This window comes from Salvelinus sp. IW2-2015, linkage group LG26 (assembly GCF_002910315.2).
Source record: "Salvelinus sp. IW2-2015 linkage group LG26, ASM291031v2, whole genome shotgun sequence".
Classification (NCBI taxonomy): Eukaryota; Metazoa; Chordata; class Actinopteri; order Salmoniformes; family Salmonidae; genus Salvelinus; species Salvelinus sp. IW2-2015.
In genome coordinates, this window is record NC_036866.1 from 17,180,863 (window position 1) to 17,198,875 (window position 18,013).

General features: G+C 43.3%; 1 protein-coding gene and 1 pseudogene across 1 annotated transcript in view; one reads left to right on the forward strand and one right to left on the reverse strand.

The window, feature by feature from the left end:
* Positions 1-18,013, forward strand: part of LOC111952175 (sphingomyelin phosphodiesterase 3) — a 55,673-nt gene that overhangs the window by 17,533 nt on the left and 20,127 nt on the right. The window contains exon 2 of the mRNA XM_023970727.2: positions 12,999-14,689. Coding sequence (XP_023826495.1) covers positions 13,340-14,689 — 1,350 coding nt within the window. The 5' untranslated portion in view covers positions 12,999-13,339. The remainder of the gene's footprint in view (positions 1-12,998; positions 14,690-18,013) is intronic.
* Positions 15,661-18,013, reverse strand: part of LOC139023077 (sphingomyelin phosphodiesterase 3-like) — a 7,330-nt pseudogene continuing 4,977 nt past the window's right edge.

Consider the following 18,013-nt stretch of genomic DNA (forward strand, 5'->3'; position numbering starts at 1 on the left):
TTAGAGTGTTTTCTATCCTAATCTGTCAATTATATGCATATTCTAGCATCTGGGCCTGAGAAATAGGCAGTTTACATTGGGAACGTTATTTTTCCAAACATAAAAATTCTGCYTCCTTAGCGTCAAGAAGTTAAAGAATGAGAATGATCAAATCAAATGTTAATTGTCTTATGCTTCGTAAACAGACTAACAATGAAATGCTTACTTACAGGCCCTTCACAACAATGCAGAAGACAATAAAAAATGTAATAATAATATTATTTAAAAAATATGGTAACACAAGGAATCAATACACATTGAGCAATGATAACTTGGCTATATACATGGGATAGCATTACCAAGTCAATGTCACGATCGTTGTTGGAAGCATACTCAGACCAAAGCGCAGCATGATCTGGGTTCCACATATCTATTGAAGTGAAACTTTGAACAAGACAAAATAAAGAAACAACGAAACGTGATGTCAATTTATTGCTCAAAGGCAACAACACAAAAACAAGATCCCACAAAACACAGTGGGGAATGGCTGCCTAAATATGATCCCCAATCAGAGACAACGATAAACAGCTGCCTCTGATTGGGAACCATACCAGGCCAACATAGAAAAAAACAGCCTAGATTACCCACCCTAGTCACATCCCGACCTAACCAAAATAGAGAATAAAAAGGCTCTCTATGGTCAGGGCGTGACAGTCAATGTGCAGGTGTGTGACGAAATTGAGGTAGATTTAAGTAATAAGGCCCAAGGGGTGTGGTAAATGTCCAATATACCACAGGCTGTTCTTACGCACAACGCAACACGGAGTGCCTGGATACAGTCCTTAGCCGTGGTATATTGGCCATATACCACAACCCCCGAGGTGCCTTATTGCTATTATAGGCTGGTTACCAACATAAGCAGTAAAAATACATGTTTTGTCATACCCGTGGTATACGGTCTGATGTACCATAGTGTCAGCCAATTAGTATTTATGGCTCGAACCACCTCGTTTGTACATATACGTAGGGGTAAGGTGACTAGGCAACAGGATAGATAATAGACAGTAGCAGCAGTGTGTGTGTGTGGCGACAGTGTGCCTGTGTCTACATGTTATGTGTGAGTGAGTGTGTCTAGGCTCAGGGGTGGGTCCAGCTGTGTGGCTGGGGGAGGGGTCAAAGGTCATGAGTCAGGACAGGGAGAGAGGGGAGGTCAGTGTGCAGTAGAGGCACAGCAGAAGGGCTACGTAGCATGTAGTGTAGTGTATGATGGCACATCAGCTCCTTCTTATTGATCCAGCATGATCTAAATTTGAAAGGATATTTAGGGCAGCCGCCCTGTGGCAGTATGAGCCCATATGGGCCACAGCCCCGAGGCATGCTGGGTAATTCTGAATCATCATTGTAATCCCCCATGTGAGTACATGCCAAGCCAAAGAGGCCTCTTTATACATAGGCCAGCTGTAATACTCCACAGCCCTACTGTATGATATTCCAGGATTCACTCTCTCTTTTCCTCGCTTTCTCTCACGCATCCCCTTTTCTTCTTGGTAACCCTTTGTATGGTACATTTCTACTGTATACCTACTCAGTAACACTAACATTAGTTAACCAATTTAGTCATTCTGGATTATTTTGGATTGTTTGTCTTTCTCACTTGCTAACACAAACATACACAAACATAGACCAAGGGAAACGTGAGGAATGATTGTTCCTTACTAAAAAGCAGGTGGCAGGACGGGCTGATTGAGTTATAGTGATGATTTCATTGTGGTAATAGTGATGGCATTATCCATTTCCTCTAACAGTATTAAATCCCAAATTACACTCATCCCAGAGCACACAGTCCTGTCTGTAATAGAAAGGGTGATGAATGAAAGAGGGGGAGAGAGGGTGGAGAAACTGAAAAACGTAACAAATGACCCATTCTGACCGTCTTCTACCAGCATAAAGCAACAACTAGTGCTGCTGGGTAAAACGCTTGAGACTATTTGTCCAGACACAACTTAATCTGCCAATGGAAAATCCATCAGTAACAAAACACTAATAGACTGACCCTCATATAATACAATATTCAGAGCATTTGGCAAAATATTCTTATCTGGCCAATACGCTTTCTGGCTTTGGAAAGGCATAATGATGGGTTGTCTAATGAGGCTTTCAAATAACTGGTAGTGATTGTTTTCAGTCCGCTTTTCACATAGGGACTTAGTCAAATAGTAGTAGCCAATCTTATGACATTTAAGAATAAGAAATGCTTATTTATACCACACATGAGGACAGACTAGACAGGGGTCTGTTACAGACAGTTGAGTAACTGCATCAGAGTGTACAGTATGTCTGTCTGTTGGTGTGTAGATTTGAATTACACTTGCATGCTCTACCGCTGTGCCTCAGGCTCAGGGTTATTAGATTGTTTGTTTGTTCTCATTTTAAAAGGTACCTGTATCTGTGACCAGGTGTGTGTGTTTGCCAGTGTGTGTACAATATTTATTGAGCTTTATGTATATTTACAGCAGTGTGTGTGTGTGTGTGTGTGTGTGTGTGTGTGTGTGTGTGTTTGATCCAGGGTGCAGTTGTGTTGTGTAAAGATTTAACACAAACGTGTGTGGTAGGAGAATTGGAGGTGGGCAACATTCACCACCAGACGCCGACAGGCAACGCTAGTACAGTTCCTAGGTGCATGTGACTAGGTCACCATGACAACCAAAATCCCTTGAACGTGCTCGGAGTGGCATCACTGGCTGGCTCTGGCAGACACTCCTGGTTTGGTTCAGCAGTGAAGGATGAACGGGAGGCAACTTTCAAAGCTTACAGGAAAGAGAAAGAGATCCAGAGAAGTTCCTTCGCTCTGAGAAGAGGGAAACAGCAACTCTCTCAGATCCTACTGGTCTATTTTAGTTCTATGCCCTGAACACAGACATTTGTTCAGCATATACAGTGCTGCCGGTGCCTCTGGTCATTACTCACAATGTAGCAGCAGCATACACTCATACACTTTCCACTATTCGGCACCGTTAATAATGAAACAGAAGGAATCCACCACAGCCAGCTGGATGGGCTACATCGGTCTCTGTGGTCACTGGATACTTAGCAGTATATCACTCATTTGTCCGCTCTATCACGTATGGACACAAACAGCCACACATACACACATGCACGCACATACAGACACACGCACAGACACACACACAGGCACACACAAACAAACACATTCACCCACTCATGGTAGCAGGTGCTTTGACGTTATCAGTATTGATCCAATGGAGAGGGACATTTGGTAAACAGATCCATGGGGAGTGGTTGAGGCAGGCACCCCAGTCGTTTGTCATGTTCATCCCCATTGTCTGGGAAGCAAACTGGTGAATCTCTCTGAGATTGGTTTTGCTTCAGTTGAGTGTGTATTTTTCAGGCAGGAAGGCCCCTTGGGTCCTTTATGAAAGATGGCAAAGATGATTATCAGAGTCATGTTTAACTCCAAAACAAACACATGGTTGGCTAGCTAGATGAAACAGATACCACCCTGCTCAGCGGGGGATACATCTTACACAACATCGCCGGAGCCTCCTGCAAAACGGAAAGATACAGTATATTCCTAGATTCTCTCCAGTAAACAACAGATAAAAGTTGTTAGTCATGTAAAGACAGTGAAGAGCAGGAGGACAGGAGGGCTCTCTCAGTGTCACTACCTAACAGAGGTCAGGGCATTGGTGTGGTGTGTGTGTGTGTGTGTGGTGTGTGTGTGTGTGTGTGTGGTGTGTTGTGTGTGTGTGTGTGTGTGTGTGTGTGTATGTGCACATGGTTATCTGTCTGTGTTTGTACGTGTGCGCATGTGCATGAGTGCGTTTGCCCACACATTAAAAAAATACTACAGTTTACTATATAATACTAGAGTACTTACTATAGAATTCTATAGAAAACTGTAGTATACTGTAGAATATTATACTCTACAATGTAGTATTCCTCAATCATGTTTTGTTCTTACTATAGAATTATGTAGTGTAGTGTAGAATACTATAGTAAATAGTACAGCATTATCCACCAAAACACTGTGCAGTAAATACTACAGTAATGTCAGCAAAAACACGACAGCTTTTTAACTAAAGTAATACTACAGTATTTAATTTGCATATACCGTGCCTATTCCCCTCCTCCTTATCCCAACTTGTGCTACCCATAAGTGACAAACCTACATGCCAAGTATAGATCATTTGTTATGTTCCCTATGGGTTATAGAAAAGAGCAGAAGCACTGAACGATTCGTTCAGACTCCAGTCCGATCTACCTACAGGTTATGGATAATTTGCTCTTTTAGTATTTGTTCAATATGTTTCCTCAAGGAAAAATACCCTACTTTTATGTCAAAGATAATAAAATAAAAACACTATAGTGAAATACTACAGTAAAGTCTGCAAAAACACTACAGTGAATACTATATAAATATCGTAATACTACAGTATTTTTTCATGTGGGTGTGTCTTGGTGTGTGGTCTTAGTGGCTGCAGAAGCATTACTGGCTTGAGAAGTATTACTGTAAGCACTACTATAAACTGCAGGGTCAGGTAAAGATTTCCATCTCATACTGTGCTTAATGCCAGCAGCATACCACCCTGCATACCACTGTTGGCTTKCTTCTGAAGCTAAGCAGGGTCGGTCCTGGTCAGTCCCTGGATGGGAGACCAGATGCTGCTGGAAGTGGTGTTGGAGGGCCAGTAGGAGGCACTCTTTCCTCTGGTCTAAAAAATATCCCAATGCCCCAGGGCAGTGATTGGGGACACTGCCCTGTGTAGGGTGCTGTCTTTCGGATGGGATGTTAAACGGGTGTCCTGACTCTCTGAGGTCATTAAAGATCCCATGGCACTTATCGTAAGAGTAGGGGTGTTAACCCTGGTGTCCTGGCTAAATTCCCAATCTGGCCCTAAAACCATCATGGTCGCCTAATAATCCCCAGTTTATAATTGGCTCATTCATCCCCCTCCTCTCCCCTGTAACTATTCCCCAGGTCGTTGCTGCAAATGAGAACGTGTTCTCAGTCAACTTACCTGGTAAAATAACGGTAAAAAATAAAATAAAAAAAATCTCTCTGACTATAGCATACTTCACATTGTGTTCTGCCAAGCACAAGTAGTGTGTTCAGGCAGAGGTCATCACATTCAGTCCTGGTCTGGTCATACTGTAGGTACTGTAGGTGCAGCATCCTGCCACGTAGCACCAGGGATGGGCACAGCGGGCTACAGTGGTGCCCTGTCTTCCCTGTCATCAGCAGCAGTAGACCCAGCAGAGCAAACACATCAATAAAATAAAATATTGTTTCTGACTGCAAAACTCCTCTCTGTGAGTGTTCTTCTGTGTTTGGTTGTGTGACTGTGTATTTATATCTCTAAGAAAACTACAGATGTAGGTGTCAGGTTTTGGCCAAGACTGTTCGGGTTTTGGTCACTAGMTGTCCCCATTGCACCTTTTTTGTACCTTTTGTTTTTCTTGCTCTAATTATTGTTTGCACCTGTAGGTCATTCCCTTGTTAGTATTTAAACCCTGTGTGTTCCTCAGTTCCTTGCTCAGTGTTTGTAAGTTAGCACCCAGCCCCAGCCCAAGCCTTGTTTTATTCAGATATTTYTCTTGTTGGATTTTCCAGAGGTTCTCTGGTTTAGTTCTTGTGTATTATTTGAGTAGTCTTTTGAGGTTTGTTTTTCCCTGCTGTTTTTTACCACTTTGTGGAGTTTCTTTTGTATTTTGGAGGATTTCCATTTTGTGCCTTTTGGCTTTATTTTTGGACATTGTGGATTTAGTTTCTTTGCCTGAAGATTTTGTTCTTTAATTAAACCACCATCTCTAGTACTGCTGTGTCTGCCTCATCTTCTGGGTTCTGACGATTATTAGTGACTGTTTCTCGCACCGGGTCCTGACAGTAGGATCTTAATTTGAGCCAGTTTGCTACAGCAGGAAAATAATCCAGCAGCAACAGGAAATGTGAATTGTTTATGCGGATTATAATAAATTGACATTTTTCATTAAGGCAAATCAAGTCTCAAATTTCAAYGTGGAAATTACAAACTTTAGAAGCCTTTTTAAAACTCAAATACACATTTCCTACATCTGTAGTGTTTGTGTGTGTATGCTTTATGTTTGTGTATGTGCAAATATGTCTATGAAACTAAAAGTATGCATAGGATAGGATATAATACTGTTCATACCAGTGGCTGTTGGTGCTGTTTAATATTAGGGAGGGACAATTTGTTATGAGCATGGCCTTTTTTCTATTACTGTAAATTGGATGACTGTCATTCATATTCCGTTCACCCAGTTCAACATCGATAGGTTTAGGCTACTACATGATAGAAAAATTTGCCCTATACCCATCATGGGGTTGCTAAAACCTAGCCTACAAATTAAACTTCATAACGTAGGTGCACAGGTCGAGAGACAAATTGGAGTAATCAAGGTGACAGTGACACATTCAGTAACGCCTTGCACACTCTTGCCTGCATCTAGCTGATCTGGATGTTATCATTAGTCCAAACAGTTGCAAAATGTTCTGTTCTAAAACAAAGGTTTATTTTGGACAAATTCAGGTAGGTCCATCTCCGTTTCATTCCGTTTGCTTCCATTTAAGGAAAACAGAATCAGCGGAATGAATACACCCATGATCACCCGCACACACAGTTCACTTTCATAGCAGCCACACACAGCATCGTCACTTTGCTCGTTGTATAATTTATTCTCGTATCAACTTTTGTAATGTTTCCCTATTTGAATTGTTATGAAATTCACTGAGTAGGATGGTCCTCCCCTTCCTCCTATGGTTCATACAGTTTATGCGATGTGTCACTGTGGTTTGCATGTCTGTGTGCCACATGTATTTGTGGGTTAGATACAGAGATAGAGAGGATGATGGTATGTGTCAGCTCTTGCACAATGCAGTGATATTTTTTCTATCATCCACACTGTTGAGGATTATTATTAGTTGAGTCTGGATAAGACACGGGGTTACTATTTGATAAAACAACTGGTGTTTTACTCTCCACTTGATCCTGCCATCTGTCACCCACCCCTCCGATGCAGAGGTCAGGAGTCAGTCTGCTGCTGTGGGGAATGGGCTCTAGGTTGAAGATGACAAGGTTAAGACAACGTAATACTGTAATTCCATGTGGCAGCGTTCGAAAGTAAACAAATTCATTGGACCAGTGCTGTTGATAACTACTAGTGCCGTTGCTAACTTGCAAAGCTGGTCCCATTTTCGCAAAACGTTATGGGATATTAGAATCCCGTTGTCTTAACCTTTGTCATCATCAACCTAGAATGGGCTGGGGAGATGGATGATGATGAGGACTGGAACCGGTTCTGCACTTTCTCTTCCTCTCCATCTTCCTCTACTCTTCTCTTCACTATATCTCTCCTTTGCTTTCTCTCCATCTCTATCTCTCCTCTCCTCTGCTCTTTATCTCTCCTCTGCTCTTCTCTCTATCTCTCCTCTGCACTTCTCTCTATCTCTCCTGCTTCTGCTTGTGCGTGCAGATTTGCTTTGTCTAATTTCATAAAAAGGTCCAGTGTTGTTGTACTCTGTTTTGATCATCATGACACAGCATTAACACATCACCCTAAACAGTGAGGTGGATTAAGCATATTAGATATGATTAAAATATATTACACTAGCTGATTCAAAGCTGGTAGCCAAAGCACAATCAAAATGATCATTGCTAAAACAGTGCCTATAGAAAGTATTCATGCTTATTCCAAATGTTGTCATGTTACAGACTGAATTCAAAATGGATTCAATATATTTTTCTCACCCATCTACACACAATACCCCAAAATGACAAACTGAAAACATGTTCTTAGACATTTTTGCAAAATGATTGAAAATGAAATACAGAAATATCTAATTTACCGAAGGATTCACACCCCTGAGTCAATACTTTGTAGAAATACTTTAGGCAGCGATTACAGATGTGAGTCTTACAGGGTAAGTCTCTAAGAGCTTTCCACACCTGGATTGTGCAACATTTGTCCACTCTTCTGTTCAGAATTCTTCAAGCGCTGTCAAATTGGTTATTGATCATTGCTAGACAACCATTTTCAGGTCTTGTCATAGATTTTCAAGTAGATTTAAATCAAAACTGTAACTCAGCCACTCAGGAACATTCACTGTCTTAGTGGTAAGCAACTCCATTGTAGATTTGGCCTTGTGATTTAGGTTATTGTGCTGCTGAAAGATGAAATAATCGCCCAGTGTCTGGTGGTAAGCAGAATGAACCTGGTTTTCTTCTAGGATTTTGCCTCTGCTGAGCTCCATTCCTTTTATTTTTTATCCTGAAAAACTCCCAGTCCTTAACGATTACAAGCATACCCATAACATGATGCAGCCACCACTATGCTTGAAAATATGAAGAATGGTATTCAGTCATTTTTATTGGATTTGCCCCAAACATAACACTTTGTATTCAGGACAAAAATTATATTGCTTTGCCAAGTTTTTTTGCAGTATTACTTTAGTGCCTTGTTGCAAATAGGATGCATGTTTTGGAATATTTGTATTCTGTACAGGCTTCCTTCTTTTCACTCTGTCAATTAGGTTAGTATTGTGGAGAAACTACAGTGTTGCTGATCCATCCTCAGTTTTCTCCTATCACAGCCAATAAACTCTAACTGTTTTAAAGTCATCATTGGCCTCATGGTGAAATCTCTAAGTGGTTTCCTTAATCTCCAGCAACTGAGTTAGGAAGGACGCCTGTATCTTTGTAGTGACTGGGTGTATTAATACACCATCCATAGTGTAATTAATAACTTCACCAGGCTCAAAGGGATATTCAATGTCTGCTTTTTGTTTGTTTTATCCATCTACCAATAGGTGCCCTTCTTTGTGGCCTCACAAATTGGAAAACCTTCCTTGTCTTTGTGGTTGAATCTTTGTTTGAAATTCACTGCTTGACTGAGGGATCCTACATATACTGTGTGGGGTACAGAGATGAGGAAGTCATTCAAAAATTGTGTTAAACACTATTATTGCACACATAGTCCATGCAACTTAGTATGTGCCCTAAGCATATTTTTACTCCTGAACATATTTAGGATTGCCATAACAAATGGGTTGAATACATTTTCACATTATGGGTAATAGTGTATAGGTCAGTGACAAAAAATCTAAATGCAATCCATTTTAAATTCAGGCTGTARCACAACAAAATGTGGAAAAGGTTAAGGGGTGTGAATACTTTCTGAAGGCACTGTACAAGGGATTTTTGGAAGCCAAGTATGTTGCCTCAATATGAATAGTTGGAATTACAGGTGTGATTCTGCATTGTATTCTGTGTAAGCACATAGGGTTCAGAATTGAGAGCTATCTCTGTGTCATTTGGACATCAAGATACCAATATGATCGATCTGAATGCTATGCAGAGGGAAATTGATGGGAAATTCCTCAGATTGTTGTAAACATGCATATACATCATTATCATCTTGACAAAGTGGCACATACTCTATATTGAAGACAGAATAGTTAACAGTTATTAATGCTTAACTTCAACAAACACTGACAGTTTCATATAGCAAAGAAAATTAGCGTGTCAAGACACAGATGCGTCATGCCCATAGTGGGCACAGGGGCACATGCCCCCTCAGATTTGTCATTTTTTGTATTATTACTACAATATAAATAAAAGTGTAGATTTTTTTTAAACATTTTTGTTTCTCTGTAATATTACTAGCCACCTAGCAATTTTATGAAGTTGACTTTAGCTAGCCCAGATAGGTTCCCAATTTCACAAACTCATAACTAGCTACCAAGAAGTCATTTCAGGCTATCAATCAAGTTCGAGTAGTTAGCTTGTCTAACTATCTGAGCTGGCATGCCTGCTGGCAAGGTTGTTAGACTTTAGAAAATCAAGCAATAATTAAATGTACTGACTAAGATTCAATTGCTTTCAGTCTTTTACCCAGATTTTAGCATCAATGCAGCATTTATTTGTATTTTTATAACCACTAGTCAGGAGGATACAGACAACTCAAGAGGTATGTTTAGATTTGCAGACACCTTTTTTACATAGAATTAAGCATAATGATTATGGCTCAAGATTGCAGGAAACGGCTGTTTCAGGTGTTTGAAAAATGCTACATTCTCCAACCCCCTGAGGCCCATGTCAAGACAGCTAAGAAGAGTTCACATTGAAATGGTTCGTCATCGGACCAAAACATATTCCCAGTCGTCCCCACTGCCATTTCAGCCCCGAGGAGAAGGTCACAAACAGCCCCTGGTGGGAGCTGCTGCTGCTGCTGCTGCCTGCACTTCACTCCAACATGGTTGTGGTCATAGGTCCAGAGACGGATGCAGTTAGTGTTCAGCCAGCCTCATCATAGGGCATACTTCTTGTCTAGCAGACAGACACAGGGTCTGCATCCAAAATGGAATGCTATTCCCTGTATAGTGCACTATTCTTGACCAGAGCCCTATGGGCCATTTGAGATGCAGACAGGGGCTGCAGCCCAAACACGTTATTTTTACCCCCTCAGCCCTTGAGGTAGCCACTTTCCCTCGGGGGAATCCCCATCGTAACCGGATGCAGTTTTATTGCCATCTTCAGTGGAGGTTCAATTCACTAACGTTGCCCCGTCTGCCCTTGATTTAGCTCGAGGGAGCGAGTGAACAACTTTGGTCACKTGCGGGGTTGATATGACCCACAATTCAATGCAAACTGTATTCACATGTCAAAATCTGGTGGCTGCGAAGTGTCAAATTTAATCAACAAGGCTGAATTTTGTCCAAAACCAGGTTGTAGGTTTGGAGTTTTGWTTTCGAGTGAAGGTTATGTTGTGGATCTTGTATATGTCCTTGCGGAAAAATCTATATTTTTGTAAAAACATGCTGGGGAGAAGAAAAAAAATGTCAGAAAAATGTATGAAGCTACCTTGCTAAAATATATATATATAGACATTGATTTTAGCGTTGGCAAATCGCTAGTTTTTTTTTGTAAATTGAAATTTGCTATCGTAAATGTTAGCAACACCTCCGCCTTTGCGGGATGCACGGGGGATATGGTCACTAGTGTAACCAGGAGGTGAGGCCTCATTTAACACAGTAAATTGATCAGGCTTAAAACTTCTTATGGCTGAAGTCCCGGTAACGGGACCGATATGACAACAGCCAGTCGAAGTGCAGGGCGCCAAATTCAAAAAACAGAAATCTCATAATAAAAATTCCTCAGACATTCATGTGTCTTATATCATTTTAAAGGTAATCTTGTTGTTAATCCCACCAAAGTGTCCGCTTTCAAATAGGCTTTTCAGCGAAAGCACTACAAACGATTATGTTAGGTCACCACAAAACCACAATAAGCATAGCCATTTTTTCCAGCTAAATATAGCTTCACAAAAACCAGAATAGAGATAAAAATGAATCACTAACCTTCGATTATTTTCATCAGATGACACTCATAGGACTTCATGTTACACAATACATGCATGTTTTGTTTGATTAAATTCATATTTATATCAAAAAATCGGAGTTTACATTGAGGCGACTAGATTCACTAAATGCAAAAACATCAAGTGACTTTGCATAGCCCATCGTTTCAACAGAAATACTCATCATAAATATAGATGATAAACAAGTTATACACATTGAATTATAGATATACCTCTCCTTAATGCAACCGCTATGTCAGATTTCAAAAACACTTTACAGAAGAAGAAATGCACGCTATAATCTGAGACGGCGCTCAAAAGTAGCATACCACAGCTGCAAAGATGGCGTCACCATAAACACAAAAATACATGATAAATATTCCATTACCTTTGATGATCTACATCAGAAAGCACACCAGGAATCCCAGGTCCACAATAAATGTTTGTTTTGTTCGAAAAAATCCATTATTTATGTCCAATTGTTAGCGCGCAGTGAGACTCTGCTGTAGAGCTCATCACTCCCCCTAACTGGGAGGGGGCCAGAGACAATTACTCGATGCCGACACATTTTGTAGCTGATTTACAGGCTGAAGCTATGTTGCTGAAGCTAGTCACTTTAATAACTCTACCTACATGTACATACTACCTCAACTAACCGGTTCCCCCGCACATTAACTCTGTATCGGTACCCCCCTGTATATAGTCTCACTATTGTTATTTTACTGCAGCTCTTTAATTGCTTGTTACTTTTATCTCTTATTCTTATCCGTATTTTTTTGAAACTGCATTGTTGGTTAGGGGCTCGTAAGTAAGCATTTCACTGTAAGCTCTACATCTTGATTTTATTTTATTTGTCCCCGCAGGAGGCCTTTTGACTTTTGGTAGGTCGTCATTGTAAATAAGAATTTATTCTTAACTGACTTGCCTAGTTAAATAAAGGTTCAATAAAAATAAATAAATAAACATCATAATCATTTATACAGTCTTTGTAGCACAGTCTTGCCCCAGGGCCTCTGCCACATACAGTCCAGGTTGTGCTGAATATGGTTTGGTGGCTCTGGGGTTAGGCTGAGGCCAGTGGCCTCAGTGGCCTCCAGTGTTGTTAAACCCTCAACTGTTTCAATGAATGAATTAACAATTCATGATTCATGATTTATTTATACAGAGTGGATTACTTCCCTTTTTCACTCAACCTCTATTCATATAAGGTTACCCCACTGATTGCCTCCTGTGTCTAAAGATCGTTTACAGCAGTGTTATTTGCTATGAATTCTGCTGATTTATAAACCATGTTTTGTCACTAAAACCAATTGGGGTTTTTGTTGTGTTATAATAAAAACATGTCTCATTTTGACTGTTTCAACACACAGAGACACACCCATGAATCTCTGTTTTGTGGCATGCACACAAGCCTATCAGAAACAATGTATCTGTGAAGCAGTATTTCTAACCATTGGGGGACATTAGTGAAATTAACAAGGCCCATTTTGCTGACCACACATTTTCATCACAGTGAGTCATTGCACAGCTAATTCCCCTTCAATTTATTCTCTCCCTATTTCTCTTATACATTCTCTCTCTCTATCTCTCCCTCTATCCTTCTTTCCTCCATCTTCTATCTGCAGGTTCTGATGCTGAGATAGTAGTGAGATCTACTTCTTCATAGATCCGACTCCCTGATGTCCATGGAACCTTTGTGACTGCAGCATTTAGTTCCACGTCGTCAAAATGATCTCCACCCAGAGATTATAGTTCATCCTTCCTCCATTGGAGGGCCACTGTTAAGAGGGGAGGGGGAGGGTAAAGGAGCCTCCTGTCATCAAAGAAAGAGCTTCAGAGCGTGCTGGTGAAAGCGAAGGGAACCATGTAGTGTCTTTTTCTCCACTCAGGGGGGAGGGTAGATTTGAGTTTAGTTTTTTCCCCATTGATTTTAGTGTAAAAGTGTTTCATGTGAGCCAGAGAAGAGATGGTCCTCCACACCTCTCCCTACTCTAGTGCCTTCCTACGGTGCCTCAGCAGCCTGTCATGGGGCTTCATCTTCCCCTGCTACTGGCTGCTGGACCGCCTGCTGTCCTCCTGCGTGGCAACCTCTCTGGAGAAGCGTCGGCGCTCCCAGGACCCCTGTTCCTTCGTGACGCTGTATGTGCTGGTGTCCACCCCGCTCTACCTGTTGCTCCTCCTGGCCTCGCTGCCCTTCGCTCTGCTGGGCTTCCTGCTGTGGGCTACCCTGCAGGCGGCCCGCCATCCCTATCTCTACACCCACCGCCGCCCAGACAAGCACCAGGCTGAGCAGGGGGGTGTGGCGTCACTGGCCGACTGGAGACCGCAGGGCCGCAGCTTCTGCTTCGGCAGTTCCAACGTGTGCCTACTGCCAGACTCCCTGGCACGCTTCAACAACCTGTCTGAGACCCAGCGCCGTGCACGCGAGGTGGGCAAGCGCATCCGTAACGGGGCCAGCAGGCCGCAGATCAAGATATACATCGACTCCCCCACCAACACCTCCATCAGCGCCACCTCCTTCAGCAGCCTGGTCACAGGGTTCCGACGGACATCCTCCCTGGGCCAGCGGCCCGACAACACAGCCGAGGCCGAGACCGAACCCGTAACCGACTGCCCAATACACACTGCAGGTTCAGACTGCCCATTACACACCACAGGTCCAAACTGCCCCATACACTCAACAGGGGACCAGGGCTCCTCAGATTGTCCCGTCCATGTAGCTGGTGGAGAGAACACACCAGAGTGCCCCCTTCACACTGCTGGTTCTCAGAACAGCTCTGACTGTCCACTGCACACCACAGGGGCCCAGAACTCCCCAGACTGCCCCATGCATGCCTCGGGGGTCCAGATCAGTATCAGTGCCCCAGAGCCAGACCCCCCAGAGGCCGGGACAGGGAATCACCAAAGGGAAGGTGATGCAGAGAGCCTGACAGGGGGGGTGTCTTCTAACAACACCCTGTCCCACCGCACTTCCATGTTCAAGAAGCACACCGGTCGCAAGCGGCGCCARGGTGACGACGGATTCGACCATGAGATCTCTGCCTTCTTCCCTGCCAACCTGGACTTCCTGTGTCTGCAGGAAGTGTTTGACCACCGGGCCATGTCCAGGCTGAGGCACCAGCTGCACCACTACTTCCCCTACATCCTGAGTGATGTGGGCCGCTACGCCTGGAAGGGCTGCTGCTCCCACTTCAAGTTCCTGAACAGCGGCRTCATGCTGGCCAGCCGCTATCCCATACTGGATGCCCACTACGAGTGCTACCCCAACGGGCGAGGGGAAGACGCCCTTGCAGCCAAAGGAGTCCTCTTTGTCAAGGTGAGGTGTTTTTTCTCTGTCTATCCTAATGATAGCATTGGCAAGTGCTGTAAATAAATCTCTGTCAGTGTGTAAAAGGCTGAAGGAATGATAATAATTAGGCTAGTACTTTTCAACCCGGTGAGTTTTACCAATGTGTTACTGCATCTTATTGGGCCAGACTTTTGGTGAAGGACTTAAATATCCTCCAGGCTGCATCCTCACTCCTGGCTGCTTTTTGAGGTTGGATCTGTTTTCTCTTTTGTTGGACAGATATAGTCAATCTAACTGTCGCAGAAACTCTGTGAACAAAACGAAGTTGAATTATTTAGGCATAGTTCCCTGTACCCTTGGCTTGGGGGGGATTTTGAAATTGAACATCTCTCTTGAAATCCTGGCAGACACCAGGACAAAAATGAATGTATTTTTATTCCTTTTATTCGGTCTCAAATAAAACTGTAGGCCTTAGTTTTCATTTGAGGGTTGCAGATATGTCTACCCTCTGTTCAAAGGGTGGTGTCATTTCAGCAGCTTTTGCTATTCCCATATTTTTGTATTTGATTATAATTAGGTGGGCTGTCTTTTTAAACCATGACAGTATTTCTGAAGTTCTAAAACAAGCAAGGTCTCTTTTTGAATGTTGTAGTGACACTAAAACAGTTTCAAGAACGACATTTGAATTAGCACAGGGCAACAGGAGCTTATTGAGCCTATTTGATCTTCCTTTTTAAGGATAATCTTCTATTACAGCTGCCTTTGGGCTTTCGAGTTGCTCCAAAACTACAGAGTTGCAACTTTTCCTAAAACATACATTAAAACATACATTTGGCTAGAATGTTAGTCACTCCCATTCCCAGCAGTGAGCTATGATAGTCTGCTGCCGTAGCAGCACTGTGCCGTGTGCTGTGGGTGACTGACGAGGCACTGTGTGTTGACTTCATTGGGGAGAGTGATGACAGGCAGATCGGAGCAGAGTTTTAGTTTAGTGATCACTAATCTGCGTGGTTGAGGCTGTGTGGCTGAGGCTGTGTGGCTGGGGCTGTGTGGCTGGGGCTGAGGCTGTGTGGCTGTGGCTGGGGCTGTGTGGCTGGGGCTGTGGCTGAGGCTGGTGGCTGGGGCTGGCTGAGGCGTGTGCTGTGGCTGGCTGTGGGCTGTGGGGCTTGTGGGCTGGGGATGAGGCTGTGTGCTGTGGCGGGGCTGGGCTGTGTGCTGGGGCTGAGCTGTGTGATGTGTGCTGGGCTGTGTGGCTGGGCTGGGCTGAGGCTGTTAGGCTGTGCTGGGTTCTGGGGCTGTGGCGGCTGGGGCTGGGCTGAGGCTATGTGGCTGGGACTGGGCTGTTGGCTGGGCTGAGGCTGGGGCTGTGTGGCTGGGGCTGAGGCTATGTGGCTGGGACTGGGGCTGTGTGGCTGGGGCTGAGGCTGTGCGGCTGAGAATGGGGCTGTGGCTGTAGCAATGGCTATGTAGAATAGGGTGCCATTTGGGATGCATCCCTGGTTCTGGCTGGGCTTCAGGTCCTGCTGGGGCAGCTCAGCCTGAAGGGGTGATGGATCTAAAATACGCTAGGTGGCTGACAGGCCTGCTAGATACTGTAGGCACCAAGTAGTTCTACCACTCTGACACCCAGGTTGATACCTGCCCCTGCTAGCTATGCTTCAGATAACAAGCTCACATGGTGTTGCCTCTAAGTGCCTCCCTCCCTCCTCCCCAGGGTCATTCTGGTCACCATCTCACTGTCTCTAGAGCTGTAGTATTGACCCCTAGCTGCAGGGTTCTAACACGCTTGACCCCACAGACTAGCAGGCTTCAGCAGTAGCAGTGTGTACGTAAAATCACAGAGGAAGCCAAGCCAGTAAAAAAGCCATATTATAACCTATGTTGTGATAATTGCGTGTGTTTGCTCTTTAACCATTAGTTCATAAGCCACAGTGATTTACAATAAGGCTGAGACAACAAAAAGCAACAGCACACAGTGGCGGAATAAATTCAACTACACATACATTTGTTTCATCACAAAACCTGAGAGCAACATCTTTCCGCTGTGTGTGTGTGTGTGTGTGTGTGTGTGTGTGTGTGTGTGTGTGTGTGTGTGTGTGTGTGTGTGTGTGTGTGTTGTCTGTGTAGTGTGTGTGTGTGTGTGTGTGTGTGTGTGTTTGTGCTTGCGCAAGTAAAAACATTTTTTTACTCACCCTACTTGTAGACTAGTTGAGCGCCAATACCATCCTCCACTCTCTATGGCTCTGTCATACAGCACACTTTTAGTTTTTGTTGTCATAGGCTACCTAGTTAAAATGCTTGCTAACCTAAATTTCTCGCGTGGGTAACAATGAACCAGCTAAGTTAGCTAGCTAGTTAACCTGAGCCTAAAAGGGCTAGGCCAAATATTGAACTTCAGTCGTCTCAGGCCAGTGGCACAACATTTAATTTATGATTAGATCATAATCGTCATCATAATCATTGACCTGTACAGAGGATTAAGTCAAAACCACATCTAAATCCCCATCTCCATCCATGGTTTAGGAAAGGGCCGATTTAGCAAGCTAGCTACTGCAGGACATCAAAACAAGCAGGCCAGAAACTAAAATTAAGTTTTGCTTAGGATGTGATTTGATTGTTTTGAAGCCAAATCCAAACTGGCCTCCCTTGGGGGCATTTTGCTGCACCAGGACAACCCACAGTTGAGCTCAGCTCAACACTGATTGGCTAATTAGTTTATAATTTTTTTATCAACCGAGGCCAAATGCTTGCTGGCATCAATCAATCAAATGCTACCTCCGCAACATGTCATACTCTTTTGGTCCAGACAGCATCAAATACATGGACTACACATACTGAGACAGAGGGGTGCTGTGACAAAATATTTTCCCTTGGCATCCATGAATACATGCCACTGGGCTTCAGAAATAATGATGTATACCAGGGATCTTTCTCTCTAAGCTTGGGAGTCTTGTGACCAAATAAATATTACATGGTAATTTCCTCCAACAGTCTATGGTGTAAGCAGACCTACATGAAGTGAAAGTGGCAGATTTCACTTCCAATACAAAGTGACAGATTCAAACATTACAAAGACATGAGCTCTGCAGGCAAAAGGAAGGAGGGAGGAAGGGAGGGAAGGAGGGAGGGAGGAAGGGAGGGATATGGGGAGGAGAGTGTGCAGAGATATTAACTTAATTAAAAATGTCTCCCTGAAGAGTGAGCAACCCAGTAATTAAATAATTTGAGTCTCAACAATTAGCCCTCTATTTATTATTTAAAACCACAAAGGACAAGGGTGAAGAAGGTGTGTGTGTGTGTGTGTGTGTGTGTGTGTGTGTGTGTGTGTGTGTGTGTGTGTGTGTGTGTGTG